The sequence below is a fragment of the Copidosoma floridanum genome, unplaced genomic scaffold (genome assembly GCF_036245765.1).
Source record: "Copidosoma floridanum isolate Cflo_tuat_1 unplaced genomic scaffold, Cflo_Japanese_pri ptg000016l, whole genome shotgun sequence".
NCBI lineage: Eukaryota > Metazoa > Arthropoda > Insecta > Hymenoptera > Encyrtidae > Copidosoma > Copidosoma floridanum.
Window position 1 is genome coordinate 12303191 of NW_028321893.1, and position 18420 is coordinate 12321610.

Here is an 18420-nt window from a genome sequence, read left to right on the forward strand (position 1 = left end):
ATCCCTCTTACTCCACCAACCTAACCTTCAAATCGCTAACCAACTTTTCCTCGTCTATACACACACAAAAAAACGCTCGTAATACAAAAACTATTAGCACACTCGGACGCCCTGACCTCACTTTATCTAAAAAACCACTCGCACTCCGCTCGATTACAAATAAAATCCGCAAAATCAGGCCAAACAGCAAGAGACGAGAACGCACGCGTCCATACACTCCCGCGGTCACTAACCAAGTCCGATAATTTTTTAGTACATTTTTGATATTATTTTCTTCAAATATGAGTTTTTGTTTATTTTCAAGATGAACAGCTAGATTTACAACTGTATGACTTCTAACACAAATTGGATATTCTTGAAGTCTCCAAGCTGCTTCCATTGGACTTACATATCTAGCATCTACATAACTACTAATTTCATCTACTATTTCTTCATTTAGTTTGTTTGATTTTCCTATTTTAATGTATGTTTATATCATTAATTAAAATGAATAGCATATTGGATTTTAATAAAAAGTTTACGTGTTTTTTTATTTCAGATAATAACTTGAATGTTTCAAGATAACTTGATGTATCAGGAATCACAAATTCCCACTAAAAGTTTGACGTCGTGACGTCAAATTTATCGTATTCCAATATATACCATTTTCCAACACTTACTTCACTGTGTAACTAAAAAAGTTAAGAATAAATAAGAATGAATACACAAAAATTGTAAAAATGTATTTCTTATAAAATATTCGAAACTTGAGGGGTTGGCGCGCAGTGTGCGCAGGGGGGCGTTAGCCCTACTAGTATATATATAATTATATATATGTATACTAGAAAATTATCAAATACCCCTTACAGCTTGGTTTGAATTAACTAAAGTAGATGATTTTGCAAAATCACTAAAATATGTTAACATTTTAGAACATTACATTTTTGACAATAAACTTAAAATTTGGAAAAAAAGGAAAGTTACACTGAAAAATATTGCTATAGGTAGATTAAACATAGTATCTCCAAAAGATCATAAACGCTTTTTTTTAAAACTTATTTTAAATAAATTTTATGGGGCTACATCGTTTGAAGACGTTAAAAAACATAATGGAATAACATACAAAAATTTCAGGGATACTGCAATTGCAATGGATTTAATAGAACATAATTCTGAAATGGACAATATTTTTAAAGAAGCCATAACAATTATGTTTCCATACCAGTTGAGACAATTCTTTGCTTGGTTTTTGATCTCAGAAAACATTTAAGGAGATAAATTATGGAATGAATATAAAAAATATTTTACGGAAGACTTCGATAATGATAATAATAATTGTGCTCTTCTACATATTAATCAAATTTTGGTATCGAAAGGTAAATCATGTGAGTCTTTTAGTTTACCGACACCAACCATTAGAAACTATATAAATAATTGCAATATTGAGGAAATATCTTTCAGTTAAAAAATGTTCGATGTAATGTACACAAACCAAATGAAGATCAAAGAAAAATTTTTAAAACTATTTGTGAACAAGATGAAAAAGTATATTTAATAGATGGTCCTGGTGGATCCGGAAAAACCTACTTATATAAGACACTCATTTATTACTTCATTTCTAGAGGTAAAAATATTTTGTCAATGGCTTTGACAGGAATTGCATCTGTATTGCTACCAGAAGTTATGACCAGTCATAGAACTTTTCGTTTACCTCTAGACTTAGATAATATTAAAAGTGTATTTTTAGAATTTAAAACTGAAAAAAAAAAATCAAGGAAAGTTGATTTAATAATATGGGACGAGGCTTCTATGATTCCAAAAAAAGCTTTAGAAATCGTTGATAGAACGTTGAGAGACTTGTGTAATACAAAACTTTGCCTCTGTGATAAATTAATAGTATTAGAAGGAGATTTTCGACAAATCCTTACAGTTATAAAAAACGGTAATAGAACTATAATAATAGCAGAAACTATTAAATCATCATTTTTATGGAACTTCTTCAAAATTTTAAGATAACAAAATAATATCCGTTCTAGTAATAACGAATTTTCAAAATTATTGTTAAGAATTGGAGAAGGGGACATAGAAACATTTAACATTCCTAAATCCTGTATAACAGATGATGTCTGTACCAACATATTTGGTAATTACAGCAACTGTTTTGACAATAACGTCACACTAACTTCACATAATAAATATACTTTTTTTCAAACAATAAGATTTTAAGTAAATTACATGGGGAAACTAAAACTTATTATAGCATCGATTCTGCAACATATAAAGGTGTTGATAAACCAGATGATAATATTTATATAAATTTTCCCGTAGAAATGTTAAACAAAATTCGTGAAGGCTTGCCACCTCATGAAATTAAATTAAAAATAGGTACAATAGTAATGTTAATTCGAAATTTGAGTATATCAGACGGATTATGTAACGGTACACGATTACGAATTACTAAATTACTAAAGTATAACGTAGAAGGCGAAATAGTAACGGGAGAAAAAATTGCTAATAAAGTTTTCATTCCAAGAATTACATTAAATACTGGAAATACTTCATCATTACCTTTTATTTTATATAGAAAACAATCCCTATTAGTTGTAGCATTTGCTATGACTATAAATAAGTCTCAAAGTAAAAGTTTTGATAATGTGGGATTATACTTAAAAAAACCTTTATTTTCTCATGGTCAATTATACGTGGCTTTATCAAGATGCAAAAATAAAAATGAAATTTTTGTTCAAGTCGATAGAGAAAACAGTTTAGAGATTGAAAATATAGTTTGAAAGAAATTTTTTAATATAATAATGTATCTAATATTTATAACATGATTTAATTATTATTTTTTTATGTATAGGTAAAATTTTTCATTTCATAATACATATCATGAATGTATATCGTGTTCATCTATTGTACCAATTTCAGCATTAATTTAAAACAAAATAGGAATGGACGTAAGTCTTCGTGGTTTGTGTGGAATGCCCCACTGAGTTAACTTTATAATATAGGAATATATATATATATATATTTTTTATACATATATATATACACATACAAGACGGTTATAAACGTTAATAAGGATTGATTGTTGACATGCCTACCCCTGGGTATGGCAAGCCTAATGACGGTAACCCCGCTCGACGATTGTTTGAAAATAGTGAAGTTTTTGCAGTTAAAAACTGTGCTTGGGATTAATTAGATTTTTCGATTTTATGGGACATTACAAGCTATATCATTAGGCTACAATATTAATACTAAAAAATTTCAGCAGTATAATTCAGATACTATACAAGTGGTAATATGCCTACGACTGTTAATAAGCTCTTAACTCATGGAACTGACATAATTGCTCACTTGCTATGACTAATAGGACAGACGTCTGTAGATGCTCTGGAATCGTGAAACAAATATTTTAAAAAATTTCGAGAGAATTGTGCACGAAAATGTTCACAGACCAAAACAATTCAGTATATTGTTTTACGATTTTTGATTACATCAGATCCATACGTAAAGTTGTCAACAATTACCAGCTAAAAAGCTGTGATCGCTATCAAGCGAGGTCATGGATTTGTTGTCACCTTCAGATGTGACAGTGGAAAATAGTCTGATAGACTACAAAGATATTTCTAGTTCAAACTTTTCATCATCAGAAGTCACTGATGCGTCATTGAATTTGACGTCTGACGATGTAACAAAATTTGATTCTGTAAAAATAATCATATTCTCTATACTTAAATAATAAAAACATGTTTTTACGTAATATTACAACTATTTACTTATATTTCTTATCAGCGACCCCAAAAACCTCAAAAAAAATAAGTGACTTGATTTTTTTTTAAAATGTGCGATTTTTCATGCCAGGGGATGGTGAGTAAAGAGTGAAGGGGGTTGATTTTTGTAAATTTGATATATTCGTTATCAGCAACCTCAAAAACCTTGAAAGTAATAAGATAAAATAATAAGATAAGGTAATAAGGCTCCTACTGTGACCATAAATTTTATTATACTTGTTTCTTTCATTTTTTTTCTTAATTATGAGCTTTAACGGTAGAAGTTTTGGTATTAGCTAGTGCACTTTAAGTTAACCATTATCATTATAATTTTTAAATATGATTCTCAATTGTTAAAATACTGTATTTTAGAAAAAGATTATAATACCAAAATGTACATAATTATGAAACGTTATACCTATTGTTTCATATTATGTCCCTATTTATGAAACTTTTAAAAAAACGTAAATTTAGAATAATATTTCAAAATAATTAAAGTTTTTCCATTTGTATATGCCCAACCCAGATACTATGACGGATTTTAGTTCATTTTCGTACGTATTAATAATGTACGTAAAATCCGACAGCTGAACTGTTGCAGGTTTTTTTTAATCACCAGTAAAGTTGCAAAAACGTAGTTTTACGTAATTTTAATTTTTTTCGACTATTTGGAAAAAAATATTTCCAGAAAAACTTCTATATACAAAGAAGGTCTACATAATGAAACCAGTTAGGTTCAATTTGGTTTTTTATTTTTTCACAAAATGCAGAAAACCGCTAAAAACCAGTGTTTTTAAAAAAACGTATTTAACTAACTATTTTATACCTAGACGTCCCGAATTTTCATAGACTGTAGGCTTTGACGTGTGGTATTGGTGGTATTTTTTTTGGAATTTTTTGCTTGCATATTTTTTGAAAACATCCAATTATTCATAAAAGAAGTACTTTTTTTGCAACTTAATTATTACCGCTTCGTTAGGTTGCAGAGTGATGCATTTGGGCTCATTCTCTTCCTTACGAATTGTACTTCTAGTCTTTTTTTATAGCTAATTCAATTTTTGCACCTAGGCTCTTACAAATCAAAGTGCAAAAAAATGCTAAGTTGTAAAATGAAATAACTCAATGAATGTACACAGATTCGTTTTAAATTCTTTTCTTGTTTAGTTGGTAAGATTTTTCTTGAAGTTTACTAAAAAAAAAAAAAAAAAAAAAAAGAAAAAAAAATCAATGCCCTTCGACTAAAGGGAGAAGAGATAATTTTTTTCTTTAAATAAAAATTCTTGACACTTTATTTTACAATCAGAGGCTGAAATTTTTAGGAATTATAGTTTCATAATTAAATTTCTCGTTCAAAAATACTACATGTCATTTCAGTGACACATACTGTTGCTAAATTAACGTTAAAATCGACATTGATTTTGTCAGCAAAGACGGAATAGCTGGCATCAGGTGATATGAGGACTGAGTACTGGCGTTTTCTACTTGACGTGCTTAAAAAAGTACTGATATCTTGGATTCCCGTAATCGCACCCAATTTGTGGTAGTTCAGCTAGATAAACTAAAATATGGCATTAGTTCCGTAAAAAAAATTTTTTTGATGTATACCCCCAACCTTTACTTTTTAATGATATTTTCACTACTAATTGTAAATAATTATTATGGTTTTTATTGCATTGTTAATGTTATCAAAGCTTGTTTAAAACGCGTTGCGCATTGTCGTTAATAAATATAAAAATTCAATACAATAATCCATAGATACGTTAATTAATTGGATTTTTCTTTTTAATAAACATGGGATTGTCCTAATTAATATAATTATTAAAAGAAGAAAAAGTACAATTCGGTTGTGGTAATAAAATCGACCTCACACGTTGGGGCTCGATTAGCTACATGGATGATTTGAAGCCTAAAAAATCTGATTTTCTCATAATACCTGATGACATTTTGCAACAAATAAGTTGCAACTGCGAGAGAGGTTATTGATTGAGGCAGTGCAGCTGCATAAAGTATTGCTCGTGTTGTACTAAGTACTGTTAACAGTGCGTACTAAAATATATTTCTTTATTATTCTTTTGAGGGGAAGCTTTTTGACATAAATTAAAACATGAATAAACAAATGGATGATTTCCGTGTAATAGCAATATAATTGTTGTAATACTAAGAAATAATTTAACTAGACATTTAAATAAAATTTATTTCATTATACAAATGACAAAAGAAAAATCGTGTTTCACGATTTATGAAAACATTATTTTGTAATACAATACACATGCAGGTTTTGCTCGTTTAGTAATAGGAGATACGTTCATTTCAACAAAATCTAACGTTCATAAATCTTATCCTCACTGGCACCATCATAACTATTGGAAGAATCTTTACAAAATAATTTCGATTCCCTTACTTACTGGGGTAATAAGATATGTTTAATGTCGTCCACTACTACAGAGTTACTTAGAATGTTGACGATTATTAGTTTGGTATTAGAAAAAAAATTGTGACCTTGGCAAATGCGGCAGAAATCAGTACTATACAAGCTTTCTGTAGCTGCATTAGAGTGGTAGATTAACAACCTTTCGCGCAATTCCAATTTATTTGTTGCAATATGTCATCAGGTATTATGAAAAAATCAAATTTTTTTGCTTCAAACCATCCCTGTAGCTAGTCCAGCCCTAACGTGTTAAGTCGATATTTTTGTCGCAAACCAGTTGTACTTTTTTTCCACTAATATTATTATTGACTAGGACAATTCCGTGTTTATTAAAACGAAAAACACAAATAATTCATGTGTATCTATGGATTATTGCATTGAATTTTTATATTAATTAACGAGAATGCACAACCTGTATGAAAAAAAATTTAATAGCATCAACAACGCAATAAAAAACATAATAATTGATTAAAAACAGTAGTAATAAAAAAATTAAAAAATACAGATTAAATGTATGGATTTGAAAAAACTTTTATTACAAAACTAATCCTATATTTCATTTTATGTAGCTGAACTACCTCAAATTGGGTGCGATGACGGGAATTCAAGATATCAGTATTTTTCAAGCACGCCAAATTGGAAACGCCAGTACTCAGTCCTCATAGCACCTGATGCCAGCTGTTCTTACTTTGCCGACATAATCAATGTCGATTTTAACGTCAATTTAGCAACAGTACGTAGCATTAAAACGACATGTAGCATTTTTAAACGAAAAATTTAACCAGTACACTGTACTTTCTAAAAATTTCAGCCTCTTTGATTGTAAAATAAAGTGTCAAGAATTAATATGAAGAAAAAAAACATTAATGCCTTTCGGAGAAATTTTTTTTTTTTTTCATAAACTTAAGGAAAAATTCTGCTGATCAAATGCCAAAAAACTCGAAACAATTTCGCTTACACTTATTGAGTTACTTCATTTAACAACTTAGCACTTTTTTGCACTTGAATTTGCAAGATCCAAGTTGCAAAAATTTGATAAGCTATAGAAAAAGACTAGAAGTACAACTCTTGAGGAAGAGAATGAGCCCAATTACAAAACTCTGTAACCTGACTAAGAGGTAATAATTGAGTTGCAAAAAAGTACTTTTTTTAATGAGCAAATAGATTTTTGCAAAAAATATGCAAGCAAAAAATTCCAAAAATACCACTAATACGACACGTCAAAGCCTACAGTCAACTCAAGTTCGCGATGTTTAGATAAAAAATAATTCGTTTAAAAGGTTTTTTTAAAAACATCATTTTCAGCGGTTTCTTGCATTTGTAAAAAAACAAAAAACGAATATATTCTCAAGCATTTGCATAACCTCGATATGAACATCGAGGCTCCACCCGACCCCACTTACTATCTTACCCTGGTAACATTGGTCTTAGTTTGTCTTACCCAATTATGAAGCAAAGTATCTGTTGTTGGAAAAGTGGCGTAAGAATTGCTTGTGGTCTGTTTCTGCAGACTTACGGCAGACTTACAACAGACGATTCCGTTAGCATCTTGAGACAGACTTACGGGATACACGGCAGACGAGTGCATCAATTTCTTGCAGAACAGTAGCAATGATTCTGAGTAAAAAACATGTCGATATTATGCCAACAAACTAATTTTTGAAGCTGTACTTCTATAGGCGCGTTCTGCACTGCAAAGTAAATAAACAATTTCGGATCGGTAACCTTCAGAAAAAGTGGAACGGAAGTGGATTTTGTTTGATTCTCACCCTTCACTTCACCTCCTTGACGTGCTCCTGGTCCCCTCTACACCACCACACAACATAACACAATACGTTATCAATTTTATGAATTTCATTTCTTTTTGTTTTAACCAATTTTAGATATAAAAAAATAAAATAAAAAAAATTTTTAAAAATCAGTTTGCAAAGAGATTTAGACCCCCTACCTCGTGCATAATAACCAAGGCGCTTACCTACTCTACTATGAATATTCCTGATGTGGGAAATTCAATTACTACTTCTTATGCTGTGGTTTATAACTTTTTTTTTAGTGTACATTTTAATTTCGGTTTAATAATTATTTTGGCTTGATTATACATGACAGTGATAAATGAATGATTTATGTAGTAAACTGATTTTTTTATACAAACATTTTTTTAGAAAACTTAGAAATTCGTATGTTTCAGCACAACAGCTTTCATATGTATTAATAAAAATGTATTTACTTATTATTAGTTTGTTACTTTTAAAATAAATAAATAATTGTTTATACAATTTTCCACATTTTTACAAAATTTTCATAAATAAAAATAAAATTTTTTGTTCTTTATAAATACAATAATTGATTTTTATGGCGCTTTCTTCATTCACTATTTTTCCTTTGATATTGAGGTGATTTTTTGACTTAAGGACGTTTATCACACAGTTAGTAAGGAAAAAATTTAGCTTAAAATTAATAGAGGTGAAACGAGCACGGATATATGCAGCAACACTGGAAATTATTTATTTCTTTTATGGATGTGCTTAATTATTCGCTTTTATGCGAATATGACCCCATTTTTCTTGTGTTATTTAAAAAAAAAAAAAAAAGAATTATAGATCAATTTGAAAATTAAACAGTTCATAAGGTTTATATAAAAATAATCTTTCACACAAACGAAAATGATGAGGTTTATACAGATCCTATAAATGCAATTTTAAGTGATTTTTCTATAAGGTGTGTTTTTCTATAACGTGTGAAAATAGATGCAGTTTGTTTAAAATGAAGCTCCAATCATTTAAACAGATAGCAACTAGAAGGGAGAGAAGAAAGAAAAAGAGCTATAGCGATCCAGTCGAGAGAGGCGCGTTTGTTGTATGTGGGCTGAGTAAGTGTGCTATATCTTAGTAAATGAGCGCGCGCTTGCTTCCTTTCACTTGCGCCAACAGTAGCTTATGGCTCGTTGCACACGACGTCACGGCGAGACCAGCACATAGTTAAAACGCGGTCTCTATATAGTATTGGTCTGTCATTAATCGCTTTAATAATTAAATTGAACTTTGATTTATTACTATTAGTTAAAAAATGATATTTACTAAAACCTTAATAAAATAAAAAATGGATATAAGAGCGAAAATGAGAATTGTAAGAAATACGAGCTATGCTTGTATTATGCAGAAAAATTTGTAATAAAACAGTGAAATTTATATTAAACAACTTTAAAGAGTTAGTGAATTATTATCAAGTGTTTTTTATTATCTCAAAGTGTTCTCTCCCTCCTACCGGCTTCTAATTAGACCATACAGTCCACTAGAGAACGAAGCCAATTAATCACAGTTAAATGATCTGAAATTTTTTGGGTATTTCTTATGCTAATTTTAGTAGACTTTTGATGCTTAAATAATACCCGTCAAAATAATTGATGTGTGACGAACGCCCTGAAGGGACATTCACTGGCATGTACTACTATGCTATCGAAGTAAGCGGTACTACACGATAGTTTGTTTTAATTTTTGAGATACAATTATATATTCTAAGTATTAAACATAAAGTAGAAATAAGTGTGTAAGCATATGCGACAGATGTGAGCATTACGTTAAAGATGTAATCAACGTAGCCGGTACGAAGTTGTTTTTAAATCATCAGAAGAGTTTAAATTCTTTTGAACTGCTGGGCTTCTTAATTTGACTACATGCTCGTCGTATTTGGAAGTCCCAGTGTTCAATTTTTTTGGAAGTACGGTCGATCAAGATATTTGAGGTCCTAGCTTTCAAAATTTTTTTCCGTGTAGATCTGAAGCATCAATTCAAACGGGATTGAAAGGATGTTTTTTGCCAATTATTTGCCATTTTTTGGCGTTTGAAATAATTTTTTAACCGCAACACCTAACAAGAAACAATGGTCCTGCTGACAGGAGGCTCAAGTCAGCGTAGCCAACGCGATGTCTGCCGAACGGCAGAGGGACGAGGCTCGTGAAACCCTACGCCAGGCCGGACTGGACCCCCGTTCGACGGGGACTCGTCCTCATTGCTGCTGGTGGTGTAGTCTAAACGGAATAAAAGACATCAGAAGATGTCCCCGCCGTCAAGAACACCACCTGTGAAAGAGAGTGGATGGAGGCTGGGTACGTCATACCTAGGACCGACTAGTCTTCTTTATTTGATTCTTAAATTTTGTTTGATTTTTCTTTAGTTATTCCGATATTCCTTGTGTTTTTTTTTATTTTTTATTTTTTATCATGTGCTCTCTTTTTCTCTTATCCTTCCCTTCGAGAGCGTAAATCTTTTTGTATTTATACCTCCGAATAAACGAATCATGAACTAAATCATGAGGCTTCAATTTCCTTATCCGTTACTTTCCTCGACGGGTCAGGCGAACGTAGGACCCGCAAACCCTAGGTCATAGTGTTGTATAGCAAGTATCCAACGTCTAGGAAGGAAGTGTCACGGCGCAACCGCGTAGAGTTCGCGGGATCGGGGAGGGGAGACGGGAGAGGTGGAGCGAAGCGACGGAGAGCGGAGCGAGTCGAAGCAGACTAGCTTGGGAGTCCGTGCGAGGCGGCAGCGTAGCGCGAGTTTTAATACGTGATCGAAAGGGAGGTTAGGTGCACCAACGACGGTCGAGAAAGCGAGGAGAGCCAGGGTCGACGACGCCCGAGTACCTGGAGTATTTTGTTTACACACGCCAGGTCGAGACCAAGGAGTTTAGCTAGTGGGGACGCCCACCAGTTCCTCCCATATGATCAAGGGATTCTCAGTATAATCCGCCACCTTCAGCGTCTGCGTTAAAACAAGTAAGTTGAGAAGAGCTTTTTTGCACGCATCTTTTCGTTTTGATTCACAAGGTCTGCTTGTCATGTAAAGATTAACTTGTGCGAGAGTCAGCAGTCTTGTAGATCAGTTAATTTTATATGATTCCCCGTTACGGTATACACACACCCACCAGGATATAGATATAAATTTGTGTTCTTTCAATATTCAATATATACTATTCTTTTCACATAACTAAGAATATTCAAGTAATCAATTATTGATTTCGTATATGTGTGTATTGTACCCACCCCGAGAATCCCGTTAACCCGTACTTCTGTACGTTATTAGATTTTCAGTGTTGCCTCTAGACCTTGGTGTGCGTGCTCTGCGGGGACGTCGCCGTAATCCCGAGGCACTTGGGCACTTGACTACACCTACACAGTGATAGGGGCTTGAAAACAGGTAAATCCACCGGCAGGATCAACGAGGAGTGACGACGAGGGTTTTCGGGCCTAGCCGCCTGATCGAGATGCAAATTAGCAGGTTGTGAGATCACGTCCTCTTCCCTGTGTTACCTTCCCCTGCGCACCCCGTTACAACACATTATAAAACAATAATGCCAAAGTGATGAAATTTACTTTCAAATAGTTAGAAATTCCACGATTTTATTTATACGAAATAAGATTTTTATGTACACTTAACTTGCAATTAATTTTTTTCGATTAACTTTATGTATTATAAAAAACTAGCTTATGTACGTAACTGCAAGACTCTCCATTTTCAGACCTACGGCACTGCCAGTCTTAAAAGCGTAAACGAATTAAGTATCAGAACGAATAAATTTCGTTCAAGTTTTGTATTTTCAATATCATGAAGAAATAATGACTCTCTTGGTGATGCTATCAAAATCGTTTATTGCTGTGAACAACGTTTCGGCCCGTACAGTAAACCACGTTACAAGGCCCTCATCAGGTACAACTTTCTAAATAACAATTATAAAAATATAAAAATATGAAACAATAATATTTCAAGTCAACAATACTTTACAAAAAAATCGCACAATAATGAACACTCACATTGCCACGACAATAGCGACTATAGGTATCACGATAGATGGTAGATCGAAAAATACGCACTTCTTAAGTTCCGATCGTGCTTATATACTATCGGTCAGTGTAAGTGTGTCACTGTACATGAGTATATTGTAACACAACGCTACAGCCACCCCGCCCCAGTACAAGTCAACGAACTCGCATATTTAAATTACAGTAAATCTGATGCTCTATGTGTGTTCGGTTGTAAAATTTTTGTAACATAATTTCAAATTTAGTGTGTCATGCATTCTGGTGATATTATTTCGGTAACTATGTATGTATAGCATCTCTGAGAAAAGTCGCTTGAACCTATTACTTTCCGTGTCAAGAATTTTTACTTCATCAAAATTAAAAGAATGATTCGTTTTAGCAATATGGTCAACCAATGCAGACTTTTTCCTACGATGCTTACAATCATTCATGTGTTCATTTATTCTGGTTTTCAAGCGCCTGGAGGATTGACCTATGTAGCAACTATCGCAATCATTACATACAATTCTATATACAGCGTTACATCTATCTGTGTGTTTGGTTCGATCTTTGCCTAACCGAATAAATTTCGAGAACTTGTCAATACATTTAAAAATTACGTTAAAATTATTTTTATATAGATATCTCTTAATTAAAGAGTCAAAGCCTTGGAAGTAAGGTAATATCATGAGACCCCTATTGTTAAAGACCACTCGATTTAAAGGTGTATTTATAGACAATATTGTCAGTCTTTTTTTGATATATTTGTTAATAAAATTTAACGGACATTGATTATTCAATAAAAATTTTTTTGAAATGTCTAAATTTTCCTTATGAAATTTGCTATCCGATAATTTGATACTATAATCGACTACGGTATAAACAATGGCTAAAAACTTACAATGTAGTCTAGCTATTCGTAAACATATGTGTACCTTATAAAACTTTAAAAAGAGTGTATGGATGTCACCTCCGAATTGATGCTTGATCTGGCGTAAAATGACAGATACCTTGAGATCCATTCGTGATTTCATCGTTGAGACAAGGCGGGGAGGGGTTGCGCCGATGTCACTCATCGTGCGGCTTCCTCAAGTTGTCAAGGACAACAGTTGTTGATGTATCCAAAGACGTGAATTTTTAACCAAACGTCAAATTAGTTCGTCAGTGGCTCTCGTGATAGCAGATAGCAGATTTACACTTGCAGTTCACTGTTGAGACCCCCGTTGATAATGAGATCAGTTTTCTAGATTCAAGACTCATATTTGAAAGTGATGGTTCCATATTAACCAACTGGTACAGAAAACCGACCCACTCTGGACGTTATTTAAATTATAACTCCCATCACCCCTTATCGCAAAAAATTTCCATTGTTTATACCGTAGTCAATTATAGTATCAAATTATCGGATAGCAAATTTCATTAGGAAAATTTAGACATTTCAAAAAAATTTTTGTTGAATAATCAATGTCCGTTAAATTTTATTAACAAATATATCAAAAAAAGACTGACAATATTGTCTATAAATACACCTTTAAATCGAGTGGTCTTTAACAATAGGGGTCTCATGATATTACCTTACTTCCAAGGCTTTGACTCTTTAATTAAGAGATATCTATATAAAAATAATTTTAACGTAATTTTTAAATGTATTGACAAGTTCTCGAAATTTATTCGGTTAGGCAAAGATCGAACCAAACACACAGATAGATGTAACGCTGTATATAGAATTGTATGTAATGATTGCGATAGTTGCTACATAGGTCAATCCTCCAGGCGCTTGAAAACCAGAATAAATGAACACATGAATGATTGTAAGCATCGTAGGAAAAAGTCTGCATTGGTTGACCATATTGCTAAAACGAATCATTCTTTTAATTTTGATGAAGTAAAAATTCTTGACACGGAAAGTAATAGGTTCAAGCGACTTTTCTCAGAGATGCTATACATACATAGTTACCGAAATAATATCACCAGAATGCATGACACACTAAATTTGAAATTATGTTACAAAAATTTTACAACCGAACACACATAGAGCATCAGATTTACTGTAATTTAAATATGCGAGTTCGTTGACTTGTACTGGGGCTGGGTGGCTGTAGCGTTGTGTGACAATATACTCATGTACAGTGACACACTTACACTGACCGATAGTATATAAGCACGATTGGAACTTAAGAAGTGCGTATTTTTCGATCTACCATCTATCGTGATACCTATAGTCGCTATTGTCGTGGCAATGTGAGTGTTCATTATTGTGCGATTTTCTTGTAAAGTATTGTTGACTTGAAATATTATTGTTTCATATTTTTATATTTTTATAATTGTTATTTAGAAAGTTGTACCTGATGAGGGCCTTGTAACGTGGTTTACTGTACGGGCCGAAACGTTGTTCACAGCAATAAACGATTTTGATAGCATCACCAAGACAGTCATTATTTCTTCATAATAATTATCTGCTATCACGAGAGCCACTGACGAACTATTTTCAATATCCTTTAAAATTAGTATACTGTTTTGGAGGAGTCTGACAGATTTTATAAAGTAGTTTTAATTAAAAATTATAAGAAAAAGCCATTTGAGCAAAAAGGTACAGATACGCTAGAAGGTACAGTTTTGAGTTCAACCATACAGTTAAAATAATTAACCTTTACTAAAGAATGATTGTTTTAAGCTATTTATGGCTGGATTTTCTATTAAAAATAAGACCTCCTCAGTCACATAGTAGTATGCATTTTTTTATGATAACTGTTTCTAAATAACTAGCAAAAGAATATCCCATAAATCTTGATTAAATTGATGCTACAGGTCTTGAAATACAGCGGTGGCTACGCTGGTTTTAGCTTCGAGTCAGCATGACCACCGTTACTCGATGATGGTAGCAGCAGAAAAATTTATTCTTTGCTAGAGGAGTAGAAAATAATAAGCAAAGAATAATGCCCTAAAGCCCGTTTTCATAAGTGTAAGAGATCCGGAGAGACATCGCGTTGGCTACGCTGACTTACGCTTCATGTCAGCAGGACCATTGTTTCTTGTTAAGTGTTGCGGTAAAAAAATTATTTCAAAGGCCAAAAATGGCAAATAATTAGCAAAAAAATATCCTTTCAATCCCGTTTGAATTGATACTTCAGATCTAGAAATACGAAGTTGGCTACGCTGGCTTCAGCCTCGAGTCAGCAGGACCATCGTTACTCGATGATCGTAGCAGCAAAAAAATTTATTCTTTGCCAGAAATGTAGCAAATAATTAGCAAAAAATTGTATAGAATGTATTTTTGATGAGTGTAAGAGATCCGGAGATATCAGGTTGTCTACGCTGGCTTGATCCTCCCGTCAGCAGGACCATTGTTTTTTATTAAGTGTTGCGATAAAAAAATTATTTCAAAAGCCAAAAAATGGCAAATAATTAGCAAAAAAATTTTCTTTTAATCCCGTTGGAATTAATACTTCAGATCTAGAAATACAGCGTTGGCTACGCTGGCTTCAGCCACGAGTCAGCAGGACCATCGTTACTCGATGATGGTAGCAGCAAAAAAATTTATTCTTTGCTAGAAAAGTATCAAATAATTAGCAATAATTATGCCATCAAGCCCGTTTTGATAAGTGTGAGAGATCCGGAAATATTACATTGGTTACACTGACTATATTCTCAAGTCAGCAGGACCATTGTTTTTCGGAAACGGCTATGCCAAAAAAATCAATTCTTTAGAAAAAAAAGTAGCAAAAATTATGGTGTAAGTTTTTTTTTTTTTTTTTTTTTTTTTATATCGCGTTACCGCGACAGCCTATTGGCCCAGTCGCCGGGGCCACCCACTCACCACCTATGTGTGGGGGTGTATTGCCACACCCATTAAATCCTCTCTTTTTAATTGATACCATACAAATCATACCATGGGCACAGTGGAAGTATCTCCAGTGTTACACACCTTGTCAGTTTAGCTGACACTCTGCACCGGGGAAAAGTGCATCAGGTCAACTCGCCACTGTGTAGCCTGGGTCCGAAGCATCGGATCCAGGATAATTAGCATCCCCGGAGAAGCCCCATGTTTCAGGGGCCACTCCTCGCCGGTAAGGCCGGCGATCCCTGCCTGGCATCGGGCCGGCTTATCCCTACCTATTAGGCCTTAACACTGTTTCGCATTCACCCAGGCCCTAAGACCTGTGGAGCAAGGAAAAAACCCTGGACTTACTCTGAAGGAAAATTCCACGGAAAAATCCGCCCCGAAACAGCCGGGGTTACATAGGAACTTTTCCCGATGAAAACATCTGCACTCACCGGGAATCGAACCCACGACCCCTAGAACAGCGTTGTATCAGTAGCAAGCACGCTTACCACTGAGTTAACGCCGCTCGATAATTATGGTGTAAGTTACATTATGGCCTTATGACGTGGCTAGGCTATAGCTTTATAGACACCATTGTAACGTGACGTCAAGCTGTTGCATGGTGAAATGTAGTGTAGAAAGTATAGAAGTTAGGAAATACCACTCCTACACTTGCAGTTTTTCTTTTTACATAGAAAAAAGTGACGTAAAATAAAAGTCATGATATACAATGAACAATGGTACAAAACAAAAATTCCTGAGTAAGGTGTTAGTGAAGCAGGCAGGCAACGGGATAGAATGAAAGACTCAGAAAAATAACTAAGGCATTTTTTTTCCAGGCCAAGGGATTATTCATAAATACATGAACAGACAGTAAAGCAGCATGAGTGCTTTTAAGTATTGTACAAACACAAGCCTACCACACCGTGAATCTTTTATGTGTAAATTTATAATCAAAGTAAATTGACGTGCAATATAAAATCATGTAATTAACAACTAATGTGGTATACGAACATATTTCTTGGAACTCAGCCGATCGCCTTGAAACTTCTTCAACATATTCCCAGAAAAACTTGGGATTCTCGTCATTTAAATACTCAGCAACTTCCAGAAATACAGGTGTATCTTTCCATTTTGCGTTAATCAATGTAGAAACATATTTGTTTACTTTTTTTTCAGATGCAACCAAACATCCAGTGGCGGTAAAAAGGTAAAACACGATAATGACCATCATCTGAAACATGGTATTGAGTACTAATTTATGTAAGTACTGCTAACTTGTTCTATTTATCTATTGAAATTACTTATTTGCATAAATATGAAGGAATGTGACATTTTAATAGACCTACCCTGATGAATTAAAAAAATATTGCTAGACTAAAAATTTCAAATGGCACTTATTCAGTTGTTTCTGTCACTCGTTCTGGATTACAACACTGTACACGTGCTCATCACCAGTAAAATATATAAAATTGTACAGCGGCATTATTCAAATTTGCCATATTAAAGGCCCATTCAGGCGCAAACATCTGTGAGTTTCGGAAATAAAGGCTGCTCGTTTTCGTGTACGGCGCTGAAGCTACAGAAGAAGGAGACACAACATTGAACGTGGGTTGCCATGCTCGAAAGTAGCGTGAAATTCAAATTGGCTATATTCTATATATTATACATTGTATGTATTATAATTTCTTATATAATAAATTGAACCCCAAGCTATTAAACCCAATTACCCACTGCTATTTAACCTAGCGACCTGGAACGTCTACTGCACACTAGTTATTTATAGCTTACCTGATTTAGGAAGTGACCTGCAAGCGCCCTAGGTTGCTAAGTAATAAGTGCTTTTGTTATCATTTGAATCTTTAATAAATTATAGTTACCAGTAGGCACCTTGGGTTGTGTGGTGATTGGCGCTTGTGTTATTTGAATTATTTTATTAATTAACAAAGTGGCCAGTAAGCGCCCCGAGTTGTGTGGTGATTGGCGTTTGTCGTATTTTAATTATTGAATCAATTAACAAAGTGGACAGTAAGCGCCCCGGGTTGTGTGCTGATTGGCTCTTGTGTTATTTTATTAATTGTATTAGTTAATAAAGTGTCCAGTAAGTTAACTCGGTTGTGTGCTGATTGGCTCTTGTCTTATTTTATTAGTTAATAAAGTGCCCAGTAAGCGCCCCGGGTTGTGTGGTGATTGGCGCTTGTGTTATTTTATTTATTTTATTAATTAACAAAGTGGCCAGTAAGCGCCCCAGATTATGTGGTGAATGGCGCTTGTAGTATTTTAATTATTTTATTAATCAACAAGGCGGCCAGTAAGCGCCTTGGGTTGTGTGGTGATTGGTGCTTTTGTTGTTACTTAAAGCATGAAATTTTATAGTGGTCAGTAAGTGTTCCGGGTTTCTGGGTTAAATAGCATTGAGTTATTGGGTTTAATAGCTTGGGGTTTATTGATTAATTACGTTAAAAATTCTGTCGAGTTATGTGGGTTTTTGCGTTTTGCTCCATATAGCCAATTTGAATTTTGCTCTATACTTTGGAATCTTTGGATACCACTTTCGGGAGCACTGGTGCCAGTGGTGCCACTGGTGGGCAGTATGCGAGCGAGAGACAGATATAGATGT

General features: G+C 33.6%; 1 protein-coding gene across 2 annotated transcripts in view; it reads right to left on the reverse strand.

The window, feature by feature from the left end:
* Uggt (UDP-glucose-glycoprotein glucosyltransferase) overlaps positions 1-17276 on the reverse strand; it is a 544975-nt gene extending 527699 nt beyond the window's left edge. For both annotated transcript variants that reach the window (XM_089592325.1, XM_089592324.1), the window contains exons 1-2: positions 17150-17276; positions 16815-17034 (exon numbers count right to left, since the gene is read on the reverse strand). In XM_089592325.1, coding sequence (XP_089448451.1) covers positions 16815-17034 — 220 coding nt within the window. In that variant the 5' untranslated portion in view covers positions 17150-17276. The remainder of the gene's footprint in view (positions 1-16814; positions 17035-17149) is intronic.
* Positions 17277-18420: the final 1144 nt, after the last annotated feature.